Here is a 20,238-nt window from a genome sequence, read left to right as displayed (position 1 = left end):
TTTTCTTTGAGTTCATTGCTTGCAATTCTATTTCTTTTGACGATTGCTCATTGTGATTTGCAAAATCATCTTTGTGCCTTTTTCAACTCGTCAAAATGTAGCAATGGGCGACGGGTTTCTTTTGAACCGAAACTCCTCATTTGAGCAATTGCGTCGCAAGTGACGTTTTCGCAAATGCCGTGCACGAAAAGAAGCCACATAACGCCGATGCGAGTCGGAGAGAACCGGGCGAGATTGCGTCCCGCAACGTGCTGCTTTTGTATCCGAGCGGCTCCGGCCGACTCACCGCGACCATTTGGCCTCCTCCTCCTCCTCTTCTTCTTCTTCCTCCGCCGTCTTTTATTTTTTTGATGATTGCGCCACTGTTACCAGGCAGCGCCACTAATCAGCTTAATGAGACATTATACAATATTTTGTCGAGCAAAGCAAAAAGTCTGCTTATTGTTGGGCGGCTTTGACCCCGCCGGCAGCCGGGGGAAGCGAGAGCGCGCGCGCGCGCACGTGCACGCTCGCTCGCCAACGTGTTTATACCTCTCCATCTGGACAGCAGATGGATGTGCATTTAAGGCTTTTATTTTTTATTGTGCCAACAAATAATCTTAGTTGTGATTATTAGTCTTCATCCTTTTTGTCCTTCTCAAACATTTGCATTTGTCAACTCAATATTCAGCTCATTGGGGCCCTGGCGGGAACTATTTTCACGTCCCCCATATTCCACGCAAATAATGAAATCCTTCTCGTCCGATTCCAACTGTTTTCCATGACCTTATTCCCAAATAAATCTTCGATTCAGCGTCAATTTCTCAGCATCGGCGCATAAATCGCGTCGTCGTCTTTCCTTTCCTCCTCTTCCCCGAATTCGACGGAAAGAAAAATAGATATGGTGAGTCAGAGCGTTGTTGTCGCTTTAAAGCGCTATTTACTGCCAGCGTCCTAATTGCGGTCTCACAATGGCATCGCCGCGTTCCATTAGGGCGCGTAATTGGCGCAATTCCGATAGGATGGGCACAAGTAGCCTAATTAAGCGCCGCTGGCTCAGTGTCGACAAGACTAATTATTAGGTCCAAAATGGTGGCGCTCTTTTTTTCTTTTTTTTCTTTTTTTGCATTTGAGCAATCCCGCGACATGTTCCACCGGTGCGGTTGGACACTTGATTAGGTACGCAGGCTCAATACAGATGGATTGGCGCCTGATTTTGCCCGGGAGATTTTCACAAAGCAGTCGTGGCGGTCACTTCTTACTTTGAATTCAAGTGGAGTCCCAATGACTTTCCTTTTTGTTTTTCCAGGATGGAGGACTCCAGTTTGTGCCTCGGCATGTCATCGGCGGCGGCGCCCGACGCCGAAGCCCACCTGAGCAGCGCGGTGCTCAACGGCCGCTACCCAATCAGCCAGAAGCTCCACCAGCTCACCGCCCAGCTGGGACACGCCTTCCCCGAGCTGCAGCGCCCGCAGCAGATCCCCGAAGAGAAAGCGGCGGCGCCCCTGGACGAGAAGAGCCACCACGCCGCCCTGGCCAGCCAGCCCATCAGCAGCCAGATGGCGCTGTTGGCCAACCAGCTCAACCGCGACATGGACGCCGGCGCGCTGAGCGGCTTGAACGGCCGCGTCGACCTCCAGCAGTTCCTCAACGGCCAGAACCTGGGCATCATGTCCCAGATGAACGACATCGAAGACGACGCCCGCAAGAACAGGAAGTACCCGTGCCCGCTGTGCGGCAAGCGCTTCCGCTTCAACAGTATCCTGTCGCTGCACATGCGCACCCACACGGGCGAGAAGCCCTTCAAATGTCCCTACTGCGACCACCGGGCGGCTCAGAAGGGCAACCTGAAGATCCACCTTCGCACCCACAAACTGGGCAACCTGGGCAAAGGCCGCGGCCGCGTCCGCGAGGAGAACCGGCTGCTCCACGAGCTGGAAGAGCGAGCCATCCTGCGGGACAAGCAGATGCGAGGAGGAGGCGGCGGCGGCGGCGGCGCCCTACTGCAAGCGGCGGCAGCGCGCGAGCCCCACGTCGGCCTCAACAGCGGCGCCAACGCCCTGCAGCAGCAGCTGGGCTCGGCCTGCGGCCTGCCGCCCCCGCCGGGCCTGGCCGCTCCGGAGGCGGCCTCGCAGCCGTCTTCCTCGCCCAAGCCGACCGGGGCCCAGGAGGAGCAGGCCCTCAACCCGGCGGCGGGCTTCCGTTGCACCTTCTGCAAAGGCAAGTTCAAGAAGCGCGAGGAGCTGGAGCGCCACATCCGCATCCTGCACAAGCCGTACAAGTGTACGCTGTGCGAGTTTGCCGCCGCCCACGAGGAGGAGCTGATCAGCCACGTGGAGAAAGCCCACATCACCGCGGAGAACACGCAGGGGCAGGGGCCCGGCGCAGCGGGCGGCACGCAGATGGCCACCGAGTTCCGCTGCGACGTGTGCGGCCAGGTCTTCAGCCAGGCCTGGTTCCTCAAGGGCCACATGCGCAAGCACAAGGACTCCTTTGAGCACTGCTGCCAAATATGCGGCCGCCGCTTCAAGGAACCCTGGTTCCTGAAGAACCACATGAAGGTCCACCTCAACAAGCTGGCCATCAAGAGCAAGCCGCCGCTGCCGCAGCCCAGCGAGCAGGACGTGGCGTCCGTCAACAGCATGAGCAGCCTGGCGCAGGAGGCCCACGCCAACCTCTACTCCCGTTACATCTCTTGCCTTCAGGGAGGCTTTCTGGCCCCGGACAAGCAGGCTCTGAGCGAGCAGCACCAAATGTTGGCCAAGGCCATGAAGGAGAAGGAAATGCTCGTCGGCAAGCTCCTGGGCCCCATGGCGGCGGCGGCGGCAGGAATGGGCCACGGCCTGGGCGACAACGACAAGCGCTCCCTCCTGGGTTGCCTCAACCTGGTCCCGCCTCTCAAGTCCAGCTGCATGGAGCGGCTGCAGGCCGCCGCCAAGGTGGCCGAGATGGATTCCCTCAACAGCTACCAAGCCTGGCAGATCATGGCTCGCGGCATCGCTATGGACCGCGTGTGGCCCAAGGAGCAGCACCAGCAGCAGCAGCACCAGCAGCAGCAACACCAGCAGCAGCACCGCGCCAGCCCCGGGCAAGATGACGATGTGGCCGGGGCCGGCGCCGCCTCCGCCGCCGCTGCTCTGTCCTTCGCCCAGGACAAACAAGACTTTACTCTCATGGCCTCCACGGACGGATCCAAGAAGCAGCTCTGCGAGGCCCTGCAGGGCTCCAAGGCTGCCGAGGCCAGGGGCTTTGACCTGATGTCGCACCACGTCACTGGCGCCGAGACTCCCGGCAGTCTGTCCGCCTTGGGAAACCCCAACGCGGACTACGGTCTCTCAAACCTGAAGGACAAGCCTTCGGAGTGCCCCGACTGCGGCCGGGTTTTCAGAACCTACCACCAGATGATCGTCCACTCCCGCGTGCACGGCAAGGAGCGTCGAGGCGCCGAGGAAGCTCTCCAGCAGCAAGGCGTGGACGAACGGCGCGGCTCGGCCAGCGACCCCGAGTCCCAGTCCATCAGTCGCTCCACCACCCCCGGCTCCTCCAACGTGACCGAGGAGAGCGGAGTCGGAGGCGGACACTCGCAGACGGGAAGCGTCCAGGATGACAGCCCGCATCCCTCGTCACCTTCCTCGGGTAAGACCGGCGACCGCGCTGGCTTTTCATTTGTCGTTTTTGGGCTTAAGAATGGACGAATGATTGGAGGGAAGATGGTGTTGTTTGGGGGGGGTTTAAATGTCATTGCCAATGCGCAGCATTTGCCTCGGTTCCTGCAATTGCGGGGCTCGCTGTACAATGCGGCCCCAACGTTCATGCTTGGTCGTGTCACGACCAAGCCTTTTCCTGTTTTGTCCGGCCGGTGGTTTGATAATCGCGTCAGCAAAACGGCGGCACATTCTTCTCATAGCGCCGATACTTAACGCGACGGCGGCCGTCCGTCTAAGTGCACGTTTATGGGGATTACGCACGGCTCGACGCGGGCGATTACACGACTTTTTAAAGGTAACTTTGGCGAGCTCCTCGGGGCAGCCGAGGAAACGCGAGCGCGGTAATTAGGTCACGACTGCGCGATAATCAGTCAGTTTAAGCTAAACAAGACACTAATTAAAGATATACATATAAAGCAGGTCAAAAAAACGTTGAAGTTAATTTGCCAAAGCCCGCATGTGCTTTTAAGTCTTTGGAGAGAAATATAAATATAAATATAAATGAGAGCGTCTTAGCTTAAGGCTGTAAGCAACTTAATTCCACCAGTGGAGATGAAATTGTTTATTTATTCACAGAGGCATGAAGTCCTTATCACAGGCGTGTAGTGTGATGGGTTTGTACACGGGATGGGCGATGTTTATTTTAATCTAAGAAATAATAACACACACGCGCACACGCACACACACACATACTTACCCCCAACCCCCCCCACCCAATTAGGAATTAATGAAAATGAGCACGAGATAAAAAGCTATTTTCTTTATAGAGACTATTAAACACAACACTTTCTCAACAGGCTGGGGGTGTCGCCGACATAATTAGCTGCTGAATTTTAATGCGCTGGCTTTGAGTCTTTTTCTCGTGTTGTGTTAGCGTCCGTCGCTAAAAAATAAATAAAATAAGCCAGCACAAAGGGAAGTTAAGTCCGCCCCCCCCCCCCCCTGGCACATTTGAATGTTGGATTAAAAGACACAAGCCCAAAGACATTGTCATCACCGCATCAAAGAAAATGGCCTCAGTGCTGACGTCACATACGATCCAATACACATTTATATTCCATGTTTGGCTCGCTCAAACATGGCGAATCGAAACTCTTGAACTCTTGAATTTCAATAGTGCCTTCACAAGAGTTGTGGCCGTAACAATGTGATTTTCAGAAACAAATAATGTGACATATCAATACAACAAACATGCAAAAATGCATTTTAGCTGGTAACAAAAACAAGAACACAAACATTCAACTTGGGACTTTTGCTAGCATGAACTAAAATAGCCCTTTAATTGCATGAATGTCACACGAGTGATGTCATTGGTGTAAAATGTGCTCATGTCGCTCACTGAGCTGCTAATGACCAACAAACCGTAACAAAGACTCTAGTTGTATAGCAATAGCATTAGCGTATCCGGCTGGTGACAAGCTAAATATTGCCCTTTACAAAGTGACCAATTGTTTGGAGCCAAGCACCGGTGCCTATCCGGTTGCTTTGCTAATGTCAGCTAATGATGCTTTTGCTAATGTTCAAATTGTCTTCTTTTTAATCGAAACGTGCCAATATTGCAAACTAGCGTCATCGTGCCGATACGTTTGTGTGCTAGCTGTGTGCCGATATCCTAGACATTGAGACCTAGCTCATAAGATCTGTGTTCCGGTCGGTCGATCGATCGGTCGATCGATCCGATCGATCAATCAATCAATCAATCATGCCGTATCTGAGGAGCATGCTGTTATTTATTTTTTGATGTGGAAGGAACTTGGGTGGTGAAGTGATTGCAAACATGACTACCTGTTTGGTAATTTGACAAGTATGTAATTTGTGAGAAGAAATCATGTCCAAAGGTGTCGCTCCTCTTGTGTGCGTGCCGCTCCAACTCACTCCTAATGCTCGGAAAGCCCAATTACAGTCATCAACGATGACTTGTCGAGTGTGAACGGAGGTCAAGGCATTTCCAAACAAGGTTGAGGGACCTCCGACACGCCTTTTGTTGCTTCTGTCAAAGTTTTTGTTTGCAACTTGCTTGCAAGTCCTTTCACTTAAGACAAACTTCACCAAAAGTTAACAAGTCAACCTTAAAAGACGGCGGGCCGCAACGGCTCCTTTCCGAGCGCCTCCCACCTGTCGGAAATAGCCGCCACGCAGCCAACATGGCGGCGAGGATCAAACAAACGAGGCGAGCGCTCGCTGAGCTGACTGGCTGGCTGGCAAATTGAAATGTGACTCAGCGCCCCAGGTTGTGAAGGCAGCGGAATATTCAGCGTTACACACGCTTGCGTGTGCTAAGTGTCGCCGTGTAATTAATACGTCATTAACAGGCCACTGGAGTGGATTGAGAGGACGTCATGACTTTGCATTCCGACTCCGCGCACGCGCACACGCATACTTCAGCAGCTCAAAGAGGAGAAAACACATCGGGCTTCGTCGTTTTCTTTTCTTTATGAATAGTATCGATTTTATACCTGTAAATGAATTTTGGTGACAGAAAAGATTATTTTTTTCGGCGTGATTTGCTGCTGTGAAGTGTCAGCAGCGTGCATTGTGTCGCTTGGTGTTTGAATGCGCGCGCGTGTGTGTTTGCATCATTTCTGTGCGCGCGTGCGTGCGCTCGCACGAGGTCAGGGCGCCCGCCGCTTGCGTCTCTGCCGGCTGATAATAAACTTGTATTGAATGGTGTTAATTGCCAGCGTGTCGCTGTGATTGACGCCGGGCGGATCAAAAGTGCTATTTTGCTTTGAAAGGCTGGTTTCTTCTTCTTCACTTGATTTGATTTGCTGCTCTGCCTTTCTCCGCTTTGCCTGCTCTCTCTTGTGCACTTTGTAAATGTTGCCCGTGCTGGGAATTAGCCCGGTCCTTTTTACATCCTGTAAAATTCCCATTGTATTCCGCCAACGTGCCTTTGATGGAGGCCAAACGTTCCCGCCAGCCCGCGCCGGCCGGCCAGCCCAACCGCCAGCCGCCGGCCGGCCTCATCCTCATGAAACATTTATCGGCCCGTTTTATGTCCTAATGATGGCGTTAGCGTTCCCCGCTGGCTTGTGAAGCCGGCCGGGATGGGTCGGAATGGGATGGGGGGGGGAGATCGTGACACGTTGTCACGTGACGCCAAAACATAGCTTCCTACATTACTCCTGGAACAACACATACACGTACACACACGCCAGGTATGACGAGGCCAAATCGACCTCGTACATGATCGTAATTTGAAGGCAATACGGGACAAGTTGATAGAATGGAATTGAATAGGATTGTATGGAAACAAATCGAGTCGAATTGATTGGAATCAAATAGCGTCGTCAATGGCTGACATTGTGGAGTTGAGGTGACTCGCGGAAGACGACGTTTCCAGGGAAGTGGAGCTGCTTGGTGAGGGAAAAGTTGAAAAAAAGAAAAAGAAAAACACAGGCACAAATGGGACACATAAATTAGCATGGCAGTCGCGCAGCAAGTGTTGGAGAACGTTGACGCCACATGGACGCGCGCAGATCGGGCGGGCAACAACGTGCACTTCAAAGTCTCCACGCGGAATATTCTCGTCTTTCAGACAAAAGAAAACGAAATGGCAAAGTTTCCCCAATGACCTCCTCGCCATCTTTTATTTGCGCCCCGTCATGAGCTGGCCTTTTCCTTTGCGTGTTGACCTTGTTAGTCGTCGTTCAATAAATGCGCTCGGGAAGCCACCACCCATTCGGGCAATTTTACTTGCAACGACTTTTACTTTACCATCGTCGTCGTGCAGTCAGTTGGATACGCTGCACCTCCGTGTCTGAACTATTTGAGGTCATCCCTGAACAGTAGATGGTGGGCTGGCTTTGTATAAATTTGGCCGCGAGGAGGGTGAAGCAGTGGGAGCATATGTTGACCTTTCCCTCATTAAAAATGGAGAAGCTGACATGTGACACCGACCGCCACGAAGCAACCTCGCTCGCTCGCTCGCTCGCTCGCTCTCTCCCTCCCTCGCTCTCCCCCCCACTCTCTCTCTCTCCCCCTCGCTCTCCCCTCTGTCTGTCTGTCTGTCTGTCTGTCTGTCTATGTGTGTCTGTCTCTCTCGCCTTCATCTTCTTCACCCCCCCCGTCCTCCTCTTGAGGCCTTTGACAGGTCGCATAAAAGTCTTTTGTGTCAACATCAGGGCGCTGACATGACAAATGTGACATGAGAAATGTGCTCGCCCGCCCGCCGCTATCTCCTCATCACAAAGACAAGAGACCGAAAGAGAGAGCGGGCGAGGGAGGGAGGGAGGAATTAAGTCCAGGGATTAAGATCTCGGAGCTTTCTTCACCCCAACGCCCCCCCCCCGCGCCACATTCCAATTGTTCTTAAAATATTTGGCAATGTCAATTAGTAAGTGAGCAGAGCCTGGCTGATGAACACAATTTTCCAGGCGGCTGAGCGCACTATTGTTGTGGAGCGAGCGCCACATTTCCGAGGTCATTATCATTCCCCGTTAGCCGTGCCCAGCTGCTCACCCCGCGCTCCAGCCAAACGCCCCTCTTCTCCCTCCCTCCCTCCCTCCTCTTCACGCTCGCCGGTCCACCCATGGGGGAGGGAGCTTGCGAAGAGCAAGGGAAGACGGGAAAGGTTGGCGAGCAGGGTCGGCCGCTACGTTTCACTCCGCTAGCGACGACTCGCAAAGTCACTCCCAATAAGCGGCGTACGAGCCTGAGAGCGATAGCACCAAATGGAACACTCTTGCTCCCGAGTAGGGTCACGCGACTCTGTGTGTGTGTGTGGGGGGGGGGAATTAACTAATTGGGCACCATTTGTTTTTTCTTGACCTAAATGTGTTTTGTGGAAAGGAGTTGACATTTCATAGCCATGCCACGGCGACGTCATTTGTGGGGCTCCCATTCAAAGGTCCGGTCCAGCTATGCTCGACCGCGTACGACGGCGCTCATGGGAAATCTCGTCTTTGCGCCCATCGGGAGCCTCCTCCTCCTTTTTCCCTTGAACTTAGCGCACTCAAAAGCAAACTTTTCTCACGCTGGCTGGCCGCATGCCCTTTTTGCCTCCCGCACGACCCCAAGTGAGTCCAACGTGCATGCGTGCATGTGCGCGCCCGTGAGCGAGCGGCATCAAAGCTGCGCAGCTGCCAAGCGTCCCCGTCCCCAGTTAGCAGGCATCCAGCTGTCGGAGAATCTCCCGGCCGGCCATATGGTGACGGCTGCTGTGTGAGACGCGAGCAAACGGCAAACCGCTAGATCTCATCAACAGCGCTAATACGCAGAGCTCCGAGCGCGCCGTTTGCGCGAGCGACGCCTTGGCGGCTTGGAGCAGGACCTCCCGTTGGAGACGGCCAAGCTGCCGTGGTGCAATTGTCCCGGTAGCCAACGAGGCTCACTTTCCATGGTGGGCTTGTGGTGCTTGCTTGCCACACTTGTATGAGCCAGTCCTGGGCTTGTTATCCATCCTATTGCTCAGTGGTTTGGGACTCGCACCCAAACGTGGTTCGATTCCTGAATGGCCTCTGGACTTGGCCCGCCCCTTTTTTTGCTAAAGAAGTGCTTCTTGACTCGGCTCTCTTTCCTTCTCTTGACTTGTTTCCGGACTTGATTCTTCACTGGTCCTTGAGTCGGTTTTTGACTCAGTGAAGTAAAACCCAGCCATGACTTTCTGCATTTTCTGCTTGACTTTATTCTAAATGTGGTTCCGGACTTGGTTCTTGATGGGATCTCGACTCCATTCTTGACCCGAGCTTGACGCGTTTTGCAGACATAATTAGCGGCGCACCTGTCACGACGTTTGGCTCAGTGGAGACAAGATTGTTCTCGAGTCTGCTCTCGATTCCTTCCTTTGCGTCGATGTCGATCGACTCCTGAGCCCGCTGTTGAACCATGTCTGACTCTTGATGTCCAAAGTTGAGACAACTGCAACTGTTTTTGGACTGGATCTCGACTCGGTTCTTAGCCTGCCCCTGAACTTTAGTCTTAACTCAGTTCTTGACTTGGTTCTTAGCCTGCCCCTGAAGTTTAGTCTTAACTCAGTTGTTGACTTGGTTCTTGGTGTCATGCGCTGTTTTTAAGTACGTATCTCCGCCGGCAGGAGAACATCATCACGCCTCTCGTCGTGATCGTTGCGTCCTGACTTGCTGTACGTTCATATTTCTGAAATCTTTTTTGCAGAACATCAGAACACAGTGATCACGCGATCGTTGATACGTAGGTGTTTTTTTTGTTGCTAAAGCGGTAGAGACTGACAAAACGTGATTTCCCGCGGATGATTACGCTATGAAAGCATCCGCCGTGTTTGGGACAAATGTCGCATGACACCTTGTCAAAAACTTTCTTTGTTGATCTCCCGGCGAGGAAGACGATGAGTTTGATGATGGATGACGATGGCGACGGCTCTTCCTCGGTCTTCAGTCCTCGGGCGGGCGGAAGTAGTTGGCGACTTCATTTGCGATGGATGAAAAGCAGCTTTTTGTCGTCAGCCCCGCCCGCACACTGTTGAAATATGACTTTGACCTGACAGAGGGAATTAAAAGTCTGCTAATGTCACGTGCTTTGATGGCTCGTCTCAATGCGGGCGGGCGGGCGGGCGGGCCGTCACGCTGGCAGATTTTTATCAACGGCAAGGTTATTACATTTCAACAATGTGACAATTAAAAATGCCTCCATCAACTTGAAAAGACCGCATGCAGAAGCCACGCAAACATTTTCAGCTTTTGTGTGGAATCAACTTTCTTCTCCTTGAAAACAGAGTGCAGCAGCAGCAGCAGCAGCTCCTGTCAGAACCTGTTGCCAGTCTCGCCATCCAGAACATCTTCAGCTTCTGTCACACATCTCGCCCATAAGGTGGCGAGAACATTCTTACAAAGAAAGAAATAATCTTGCAAAATGCTCCTTACAAAGAAAAAACAAATCTTGCCAAATGCTCCTTACAAAGAAAAAAAAAAGCTTCCAAAATGCTCCTTACCAAGAAAAAGAGAATCTTGCAAAATGCTCGTCTTTGAGTGGTGCCGCCAAAGGTTCTGAAAGTCCAAATCTGATGGCTGATGGCGGCGTGCGTAAAGATTTCTCAGCGTTGTAAATCTAATTGCGCCAAGCAGGCAAAGTGCTGGAACGGCTCTTAAACGCGTCAGCCATCGACCCGAGCGGAGAATCCGACGGGCAAACTTTTGTCCTGACGTTGATTGGCGGGATAACTCGATCAAGATTAATTGATCAGAGGGCGACGCTTCTGATCTGCTTTTAATCTCGCCAGTTACCGTGGCGACGCAAGGGGGCTGAAGTTGGTTCAAAAGTCACTCGGCTTGACTTTTGCCCCCCTCCCATCCCCGTTGCTTCGCCTCAGAGGATCTGCAGAGGAGATTTCAAAGGACTACGAGGGGAGGGGTTGGGGGGGGGGAGCTCAATTGTTTATTGATTTTATAATAGGCTTAGTGCAAGGAATAAAGCGGGGGCTGGCGGAGGGGCAACGTGGTCACGGCGAGGCGGCGTGACAAACAACAGGTAACGCAAACGCCGCGTTATTGCCTCCAGTCCCGCTCCCGTTATCTCCCACTTAAACCAGTAGCGACATAATCGCTGCGCGAGCTCGCTCACCGGCGGGGCGGGGCAGGGCACGGCCTGCATGCCTGCCTGCCTGCCTGCCTGCCTGCCTGGGAAAACGTTTCCGCCAGGAATGGCGCTTATGTCACCCAGGGTGCCTTCCATTATAGGCCAAAGCATTTACATTGGGCCAATTAACAGCTCGGATGCTTCTCCTTTTTTCAACAAGAAAATGTTGAGAGAATAAAAGGCCAGAATGAAAATGGTCACACCGGCACGGAGCGACCCCTGGAAAAGGTGGGCTTGTGCCATCTAACGAGGCGCCAGCCACCAACGCTTTGTATATGATATCTCCGGTGATGGCTGTGATATATGGATGCTAACACTAATTAGCTCATTTTGTTTGGGGCGCAGCGCTCATTAAAAACCCAGTAGGGCCATTAAAGTTAGCGTCCCCCCAAACCGCCGCCGCCTCGCCTCGCCTTTAATAGCCGCCGCCGCCGCTGCAGGTTGTTGATTTGTGGGATCGCTGTCGCTCGCCGTCACCGCTGCAATCCATCGCTCTTCCCGAGGCAAGATGAGCGGGGGGGGGGGGGGGGCTTGTTCGTGAGCTTTGCGCGCCGGCGTCGCCGTAATGCCGACAAACCGGCAATTGAGCGCCATAAGGCGGCCTGCCGGGATTAGGCGAGCAGGTGTAGCACGGGCGCTAACAGATAGAGCACAAAGCCCGCTTGTCTGGTTTGCTCCCGGGGGGGCCCAAGCTTCCGATCTGCCAACACGTTCCGGTGTGCAAACAAGACGACTGTCATCGTGTTTCAGTCTGCCGCTCGCTCGCTCGCTCCTCCAGGGCCGTGCCTAGCATGACAAATGCGTCCGTTTGGTGCGGAAGGTACCGACCCACACGCTGCACGGTCAATCTGTGTACCTTTTGAGTCTGCCATATTCTTTGAAATCCCATCAGAAACGAAACCACAAAGTTTTTGTTTCTTATTTTTTGTTCTCACTTTGGACCAAGGAAATGGGAAGACACGTGACTCATTCCGCCGCGTTGCATTTTTCTTCTTTTTTCACGAGCCGCTCCGACGCCGCTCCGTATGGTCTCAAATGACTCGCTAGCCGGCGGGACCACGATTCCTTTCAAAGCCAATCGACGCTGATTGTCCTTTAACGGTGATCCGGCATATTACGTATGCGCAGTGGCTGCCATTCACGATGCGCAGCGGGCGGTCCGGCTTGTTCCGGAACATTCTGTGCCGATAAAAGGCTTCGAGAACCTTCGCTTGAAGGACAGATGATGCGGAAGGTTCTAGCGTCATCCAACATGTGACCCCTTGGGAAGACTGCGGCATGCAAGCTGTTGATCGTGTCATGTTGGCCACGCGGCGGCTGGCCCGCCCGCCCACCCCCCATTGGCCGTGCCGCCATTGGCTGTGCCGCCATTTCCATTGGATGACTTGGGGACGCTTTCTTGAGCGTTGCGTTGGTCAGTCTTGGCCGCGGCGTGGGCGCCCGTGCGTCAGCTTTGGTCATGGTGACACACGGAGGTCCGACTTGCCCTATTGACAGTCGTCACGGACCGTTGAAAGATGACGCCGAGCCCGGTCCCAAGAAGGACTCTGCTGCCAAGTGACATGCCTGACATTCTGGCACTTGTTTTGTCAGATCTAAGGCGGGCTTCATCTCCCATGTGCGGGCCGAGCCGACCCGGGTCATTAGCCGTGCGGCCGAAAGTGCCGACGCGGTGTCGGCTGCTGTCTGCGTAGGGACTCGCTGTGATGAGAAATTGTGATCCTTCCTTGTCAAGTGGCGCAGATCATCTCCTCGCGCCATGTTGTGCTCTTTATTTCCACACTGACCTCATTTGTGAGGACAATGACCTTCTTGACTTTGGGGATTAAGACATGAAACCTTTGTGGATTAATTAGCTCCCGAGCTGAATTCATTTACAAGCTCCGGACGGACGGACGGACGGACGGACTGAGGGAGGGAGGGAGGGAGGGAGGATGTGTCATCGTTTCCCCCAGATAGATGTAGAAAATACAAATGTCGGGCGGCCAGCTTGTCGCCACTTAAACACCATCGCCGAGCGCTGGCAAGGCGGCGCGTGCAGAATGCGCTTTTGCCGGACTATCTTGAATCCGCCACGGCTGCGGGGCTGAGTCTGCGCGTTCCCGCCTCCAGATCTGCTCTTAAGCCGCTCGCTCCAGACAGCGCGGCGCCAATCGCGTTGTCTCGCTTGACGCGGTGACAAAGCTAAGTATTTGTTTTGCAACATGCGCTGCAATTGCCATTTGGACGCTTGACACCTTTTTTGTTTCTTTGCTTTTTAGCTTTTGCATGGGGGGGGGGAGCGTGCTCGGCACTGCACGGCACTGCACGGCACTGCACGGCACTGCACGGCACTGCACGGCACTGCTGGTGATTGGCCAATGTTTTTGTGCAAATTAGCCAAGGGGAGCGAGCGTGTGGACGGACGGACGGACGGGCTGGTTGCTAGCCGCATAGGGTCCTTTGCATCGGCACCGCCGATCGAGCGTCTCCAACTTCCTGGGCCGTTCCCGCACGTGGCCTTCAACTTTCCCATGAAAAGCAGAAAACACCTCCCAACAGGGCACGCTCTCTTTCTTGTGGTCTACGCTTTGGCCGCTTGCTGCTCTGATAAGCAAAGCCTTTGTTGCTCTCGTGGCTTCCATCCAGCCATCTCCTTCCCGAGGACTTGAGCTTTATCCCAAAGAGTCTGGTCCCTAGCGGCGCTCCTCATTCCTGCCGTCCGTCCTTGGTCTTAAGAAATGAGCCGGCGCTGCCAGGTGAGGTGTAATCGGGCCGCTGCAGGACGGTAAGCAGAAGCTATTCCCTATTGGACACGGGGATGAGGACCAGGCTGAGGGTGAGGCTGAGGATGAGGAGGATGTCTCGCTCAATCCTCAAGTTGTGATCCTCAATCCCGCCTGTTTTGCTGTGTCTTGACAAGGTGGGATTTGTCCTCGCTCCTTTTGTCTCTTCTCCCTCCGGCTCCTCCGTGTTCCTGGCTCGCCGAGAGAGGATGAGGAAAAGTTTTGCGTCGGGGAACTTTTTGGAGGACGTTTCTGGATTACGTTCACCAGGCTGCAAGCTGCTCACAGTTGGCAATGTGGCAACTTGTCAATGGGATCTATTTCCATGATCGGCATTTTTGTACCAGGCCCAAAAAGGCGGGAGGAAGGAAGGGAGGGAGGGAGGAAGGAAGGAAGGAAGGAAGGAAGGAAGGAAGGAAGGAAGGAAGGAAGGAAGGAAGGAAGGAAGGAAGGAAGGAAGGAAGGAAGGAAGGAAGGAAGGGAGGGAGGGAGGGAGGGAAGCAGGAAGGAAGGAAGGAAGGAAGGAAGGAAGGAAGGAAGGAAGGAAGGAAGGAAGGAAGGAAGGAAGGAAGGAAAAAGTTCATCCGTCCTTCCATTTTCTATACGTTGATTTACGCCGGTGACAATTTTGCCAAACAATTACCATGCAAAGTGAGATCCCGGCGCAACATCGGCGGAGTCCTTGCTATACATGAAAGCGGCGGCGCCCGGGAAGATGACGACATTAGAATGTCGGCCGGGCTCTCCTCGCTCAGCCTGGCGCCGGCTGACGCCTGGTGGTTGGACAGGTGAAGACGCGTCACGGCCATCTGCAAAGCTGGTTCTCCGGTGGCTCAAGTTTGGGGCCTTCCTGGCCGCCGATGGATGGCAAACTTGTTTTGGCCTTCCTTTGGTGGCTTCTGCTCATCCCATTTCCATATTGTCCTTTCCCTTGTCTGCTAGCAGACGGTATCGCCGGCTTGGTCACGTCATTGCCATCCCATCGTCTCTTCCCGTCCCGAGACGCCCATTTTAACGTTCTTCTTGCTTTCTTTCTGGCTCGTGTTGAAAAGTCAAAAGCCCGTGGCGTGGCGTGGCGTGCATGTGAGGCGCTTTTCTCCCACCTCGCCCGTCTTCCCGCGCACTCAGCGGGCTCTTGGAGTCCCTTCCGTGCGACAGAAGGCCTCGACGAGCGCCAGGCATCTTGATGATTTTCTGTTTTTTTGTCGTCCCCCCCCCCCCTCGTCTTTTCTTCTTTTTTCCTTCGCGGGTGCATCAGCATCTTTCGCCGGATGCCAAGCGTGCAGCAAGGCCGTGCCTTTCGCCAGGGGCGGCGTGGCAACGGGGGCGGGCAAGCCGTGTTGCCGTTTTGGGATGAGCAAGGATGAAGGTGAATTCAAATCTTGAATGACATGGTCCATCTTCCCATCGACATGGTGATTTTTTTTTTTGTGATGGTGCAGGAACAGGCATTGTAAACGACCTTTGGGCTCAACTCCTTTACCGCATCACTGCGCCGAGCCGTCTGTCCATTTTCACGTCTTTTGAAATCTTAACATCTGAAACATCTTAGCATATCATAGTTTCAGGTGTCCATCAACACATATTCTCTCTCTCTCTCTTCCATGGCAGTGACCTCGAGGGAAATTCAAGAAAGTCACATTGTTTCCGTAATTGCCATCCAGAAGGATGGATTTCTGTCGTCCTGCTAATTGTTTTCTTTTCGGCATCAGCCGCTGACTGTGTGCTAATGTCCCTCCCTACCTCCCTCCCTCCCTCCCTCGCTCCGTGCCTCCGTCACATCACATCACATGACTGGGTTTGTCTTCCAGGATGAAAGGGGGAGGAAGATGGGGGGGGATTTGGACTCAATCCGAGCTATCACATATCTGAGCATATTTCAATCCTAAATGAAGCATGTCACACCATAAAAAAGAAAAAAAAGAGAGCCAAGCCTCTTTTCGCTTTAAAGGTCAGACATTAGTGCTGGTAAAAATTGATCTGTGGACTTGTGAATTTAGCCCCGTTGCGCCGGCTCCTTTGTAACGGAAGATGCGGCGGCGGCGGCGGGAAGCTTAACACGGCATTGTTTTGCTTTGACAGCGCCGCCGCACGAGCCCGTGCAGCTGTTCCCCTCGCGCACAATGGCAGATTAATTAACACAATCTTGCGGCGCTGGCTGCGGCTCAACGGCCAGGTCTGCTGCGAGATAGATAGGTAAATCCCAAACAGCGCGCTCGCTCGCTCGCTCTACCACCGCGAACGGCCACGGCCACGGGATGCACCCGGACCCTGGTCAGCTGGAGCCGTGAAATGAAGCTTGAATGAGGGCAGGCGGGCAGGCGGGCGCTTGTGTGTGTGTGTGTGTGTGTTAATTGCAGCGATGTTGGAATGCCTGAGAATGCGGGCTCAGGATATGAAGACAGATGAAAAGTGTGCAGCTGCAGAAACACAATGGTGTGAAAGGGTCCTCCAAACAAATGGTTTCATTTCCTTCATTGAAAGCGACTCCAAATTGTCGCAGCTTCCCTGCTCCAACGTTCACTCAAGACCTTAAGGTGTCTCAGATGCTTGGGGAAAAGCCAGCCCGCCCGCCCGCCCGCCCGTTCAAATGGCCAGCCCCTAGGAAGCCTTTGGAGAAGTCCAAAACGCCGCCTTTTCAAACAAACACTCCATCCCAAATAGTATCTACATTGGCTTAGTGAAGAATCCAAACGAGTTCGACAAATGTCTTTGTTGTCGACCAAAATGTGTCCATTCTGATTATGAATATAGAGAGGTAGACAGGTAAATCCCAAAGAGCCTGATTTCATATGAATCTAAAATGGCTCCAGTCAAGTCTTAAAAAGTCAAAGTTAGCGTTGCGCTCCTTTTGCAGGGGAGGGGAGTGTGTGCGCCTCCTCCTCCATTTTGTGTGTACGTGTGATTTGAGGAAAGCCATCAAGTGCGCACTTCAGAGACGTGTCACAAAATGTACGAGCGCATTCAAATGAGCCCGTTTGTGTGCGTTCCCATCAGCTCAACACGCGTGCAGGTGGCAGACGGCGGCGGGCGAGCGAGCTCGGTCCAGGAAGTCTAATTAAGATTCCGCCGGTCAAGCCGTCTCTCTTACTTACTCTGCGTGCTGACATTTGAAAGTGTCTATTATGTCGGGCCGGGCCGGGCCGCCTTTCAGGTGCGATGCTGTGTAAATGGCAAGTGGGTCACATTATGTATCTTTGACACACTCGTGTCCATCATCGGTTGAAATGATTAGCGCTACCATCTTTTCCCCATTGATCATATGGCCTCGCGTCCTTGCCGTCGCTCCATTAGCCCGCCTCCCGTCTCCTTGCTTTTATTTTTGATTTGGAGTCTTTTGCCCCTCCCGCCAACGTGACCGCACTTTGTCAATACTTTACCCTTGGCCCCCTCCCCCGGTGTTGATATAATGATCACTTAACAGTCGAGAGTAAGGCGAGGAGGAAATTAGGGCGGCGGCGGCGGAGAGGACAACAACAGCCGAGCAATTATGTTTTCTTTCAGGGCCCACGTTCTCGCGTTAATGAAATCCCTTATCGGCGAGGAAGGGGTGCGAGGAGTCGGAAGGGGGGGGATACAGGTGCAACAAACGTTCCTCCTTCATTTATCTTATTCTGGGAAAAGAACAAAAGCAGCCGTGAGGAGGAGGCAGAGATAATAGAAGGGCGGGCAACAAGTGGGCACCGCCGCCGACGCCGCCGCCGCTCACTAATAAGACGCAAAACAAAGGCTAGCAACTCCTTGATTTGGAGTTTTCTGGGGGATTAAAAAAAAGCCAAAAGAATTGGATCCCATTCAAAGGAATGACTTCACGGAGACAAATGTTTTTGTCAATCCACGTTAGGTGCACTTTTCATATGATTCGAAAATGCTCTTCAAACTCAAAACTGGATTGGCATCATGAACTTCAGCCTGGCGACGCCTATCTCGACCTTTCCGTCGTTATCAAAATAAAAAGAAAAAGGATTAGGTTCACTCCAGGATTGCAGACTTTCCAAGCGTTTCCACCTTTGAAAATGCCACGACAGGTTGTACGTTCTTTTTGATCTTGGCAAGAACTTGTTCAGTTCCATGCAGACTCAATTATTATTTCCAAAAATGGTTACCGCAGACCCTTGTCTTGGAGCTAAACACGCGCGCGCGTCTGTGCGCGTGTGTTCTTTAGCATCCGGCCGGCTAAAGGACAAATCGAAGATTGTGTGCAGGCTAACATTTGAATTGTTTGCTCTAGTAGCAAACGTTTGGCCTTTTGCGGCTCGGCGGAAAAAGTCACCGAGACAAAGAGACCTCCCGAAATTCTTTCCGATCGTTTAGTCTGCCCGGGACGACATTTAATATTGAAATCGGATTCCTTTTTGTGTGCCTGTCAACAAACGGAAAGAACAGCCCTCAAAATGAAATCCAAAATGTGTTTGCTTCAATGAAGATGAGCAATTCTCTCTTTCAAAAAGTGATGTCAAGCTCAACGAAGATGCAGCGTTGGACGCGTTTGCCTGCCCAAAAATAAAAGCGAAAAGTCGTCCCGGGCTCCTTGCTAGCCGCCGCTATCAGACACCGCTAATATTCGCTGTGAGCTTCTCACTATCGCTCACGTAAGAGAAGACCATCTGACTGGTAACACATCTGGTTGGGGGCTGGCCCCAGTTAGTGGCGTTTAATGACCCATTTAGGCAGTTAAGCCTCCGTCAAGGTGGAGGGGTCTGGGGCCTCACACGCAGGGACGAATAGATCGCGAGGTGGCCGGCCGGCCGGCCGGCCCGGCTAGCAGGCAGCAGCGAATCAAAGGTGATTTTCCCAGCAGGAAGCTAAGTGGCGGCGGTCTGAGAGCACAAAGAAAGAAAGAAAGCAGCTTCAAGTATCAATTGAGCAGGTGGATCAATGAACTTTATAGGTCAAGTAACTGGAGTGGAGCGCCAACGCCCCATTGCTCCGTCGGCCACGACGAGCAAACGTCGGTGAGGTGACGAGACAACACCAACAGCAGGCTGAAATTGAATCGATTGGATTTGAATAGCCTCAGTTGTCTTCCAAAGACACAAACGTTTGATCCCTGCCACGAAACATTTGTTGACAAGGCAAAAAACATCCCAAAAAGCCTTGAAATAAATTGTCCAGACTTGACAGACGTCGCCCCACGCAGGACCCAGGCGGGAGAGCGTCGTCGTGGGCGCGTGCGTGCGTGCGCGCGCGTGCGTCTTCATTTGTAATTAGTTGTTGAGCTCAGATAAAGGCGTCTGACAAACGCTGGCTGACGATCTCTTCAAAAAAAGAACAAATGTGGGCTAAAAATAAGAGTTTAAGCTCCGAGACGTATTTGTTTGCTCGGGGTGACGCTAAATGAGTTTCTTTGCCATTGTTGTTTTCGCTCGTTTTCATTCAAATCACTTGAAAGTGAGCAACTGATAAATGCGCCCACGCGCACCCTGCTGGGCATGTGGCTGAACTGCACATGAAATAGAAGAGCATCACGATGAGAATGTTGGTCCAAAAGGACATTTGCTTCATTCAGTTGTGGCGAGAAATTTCAAATGGGTTTGGATGGCAGCTCAACGCTTGAACGGAACGTCAAGTTGTTTTCGAAAAGTTTTCGAACAATTTCTTAAAACTATTTGAATGCAAGTTCATAACTGTGTAAGTGTTGGACTTTTGGTCACATTTGACTCTTTTGTTTGCAACATCTTTCAATAGTTGGAATTATTTTTTTCAAAAATTGCTAACTTTATATTGACGTAGAGTACCCTGAATCCAAAATAAGTACCTTGAAGCTGAAAAAAACAAAACTAGTGTCGTTGTGGAATTTGGCGTCTGCATTTTTTTTTTTTCTTGGAGCCCAATATTCCTTGCCGTTGTCATAGATGCTTTTTTTTTCATAATTGGCCTCTTAATTACTCGGTATACGTATAATAACTGAAAAAAACGGTTTTAACTTGAAAAGTCATTTTACCCAATTGAGAAAAAGTTCCGCTTGAACTCTTCCTTTCCTCAACTATAAAAACATTACCATTCTTGTTGGCAAAGAATGTCCAATTCATTTCAGTGACAAACGAATAAACCTTAAAATTTAAGATGTGATCGTGTGTGTGTGTGTGTGTGTGTGTGTGTGTGTGTGTGTGTGTGTGTGTGTGTGTGTGTGTGTGTGTGTGTGTGTGTGTGTGTGTGCGCGTGCGTGCGTGCGTGTGTGTGGGGGGCAGCGAAAAAATAAGGTTAATGGTTTCTAATTATTTAAGAGGACAGCG

The 20,238-nt window shown here is 52.3% G+C and overlaps 1 protein-coding gene across 2 annotated transcripts in view; it reads left to right on the top strand.

Annotated features, from left to right (window-relative positions):
- The window catches only part of znf536 (zinc finger protein 536), a 119,733-nt gene that overhangs the window by 62,688 nt on the left and 36,807 nt on the right, over positions 1-20,238 (top strand). For both annotated transcript variants that reach the window (XM_037246957.1, XM_037246956.1), the window contains exon 5: positions 1,289-3,615. In XM_037246957.1, the coding sequence (XP_037102852.1) occupies positions 1,290-3,615 (2,326 nt within the window). In that variant the 5' untranslated portion in view covers position 1,289. The remainder of the gene's footprint in view (positions 1-1,288; positions 3,616-20,238) is intronic.

This window comes from Syngnathus acus, chromosome 3 (genome assembly GCF_901709675.1).
Source record: "Syngnathus acus chromosome 3, fSynAcu1.2, whole genome shotgun sequence".
Classification (NCBI taxonomy): Eukaryota; Metazoa; Chordata; class Actinopteri; order Syngnathiformes; family Syngnathidae; genus Syngnathus; species Syngnathus acus.
Note: the sequence above shows the minus strand (reverse complement) of the source record. Positions and strands in the feature narration are given on the sequence as shown.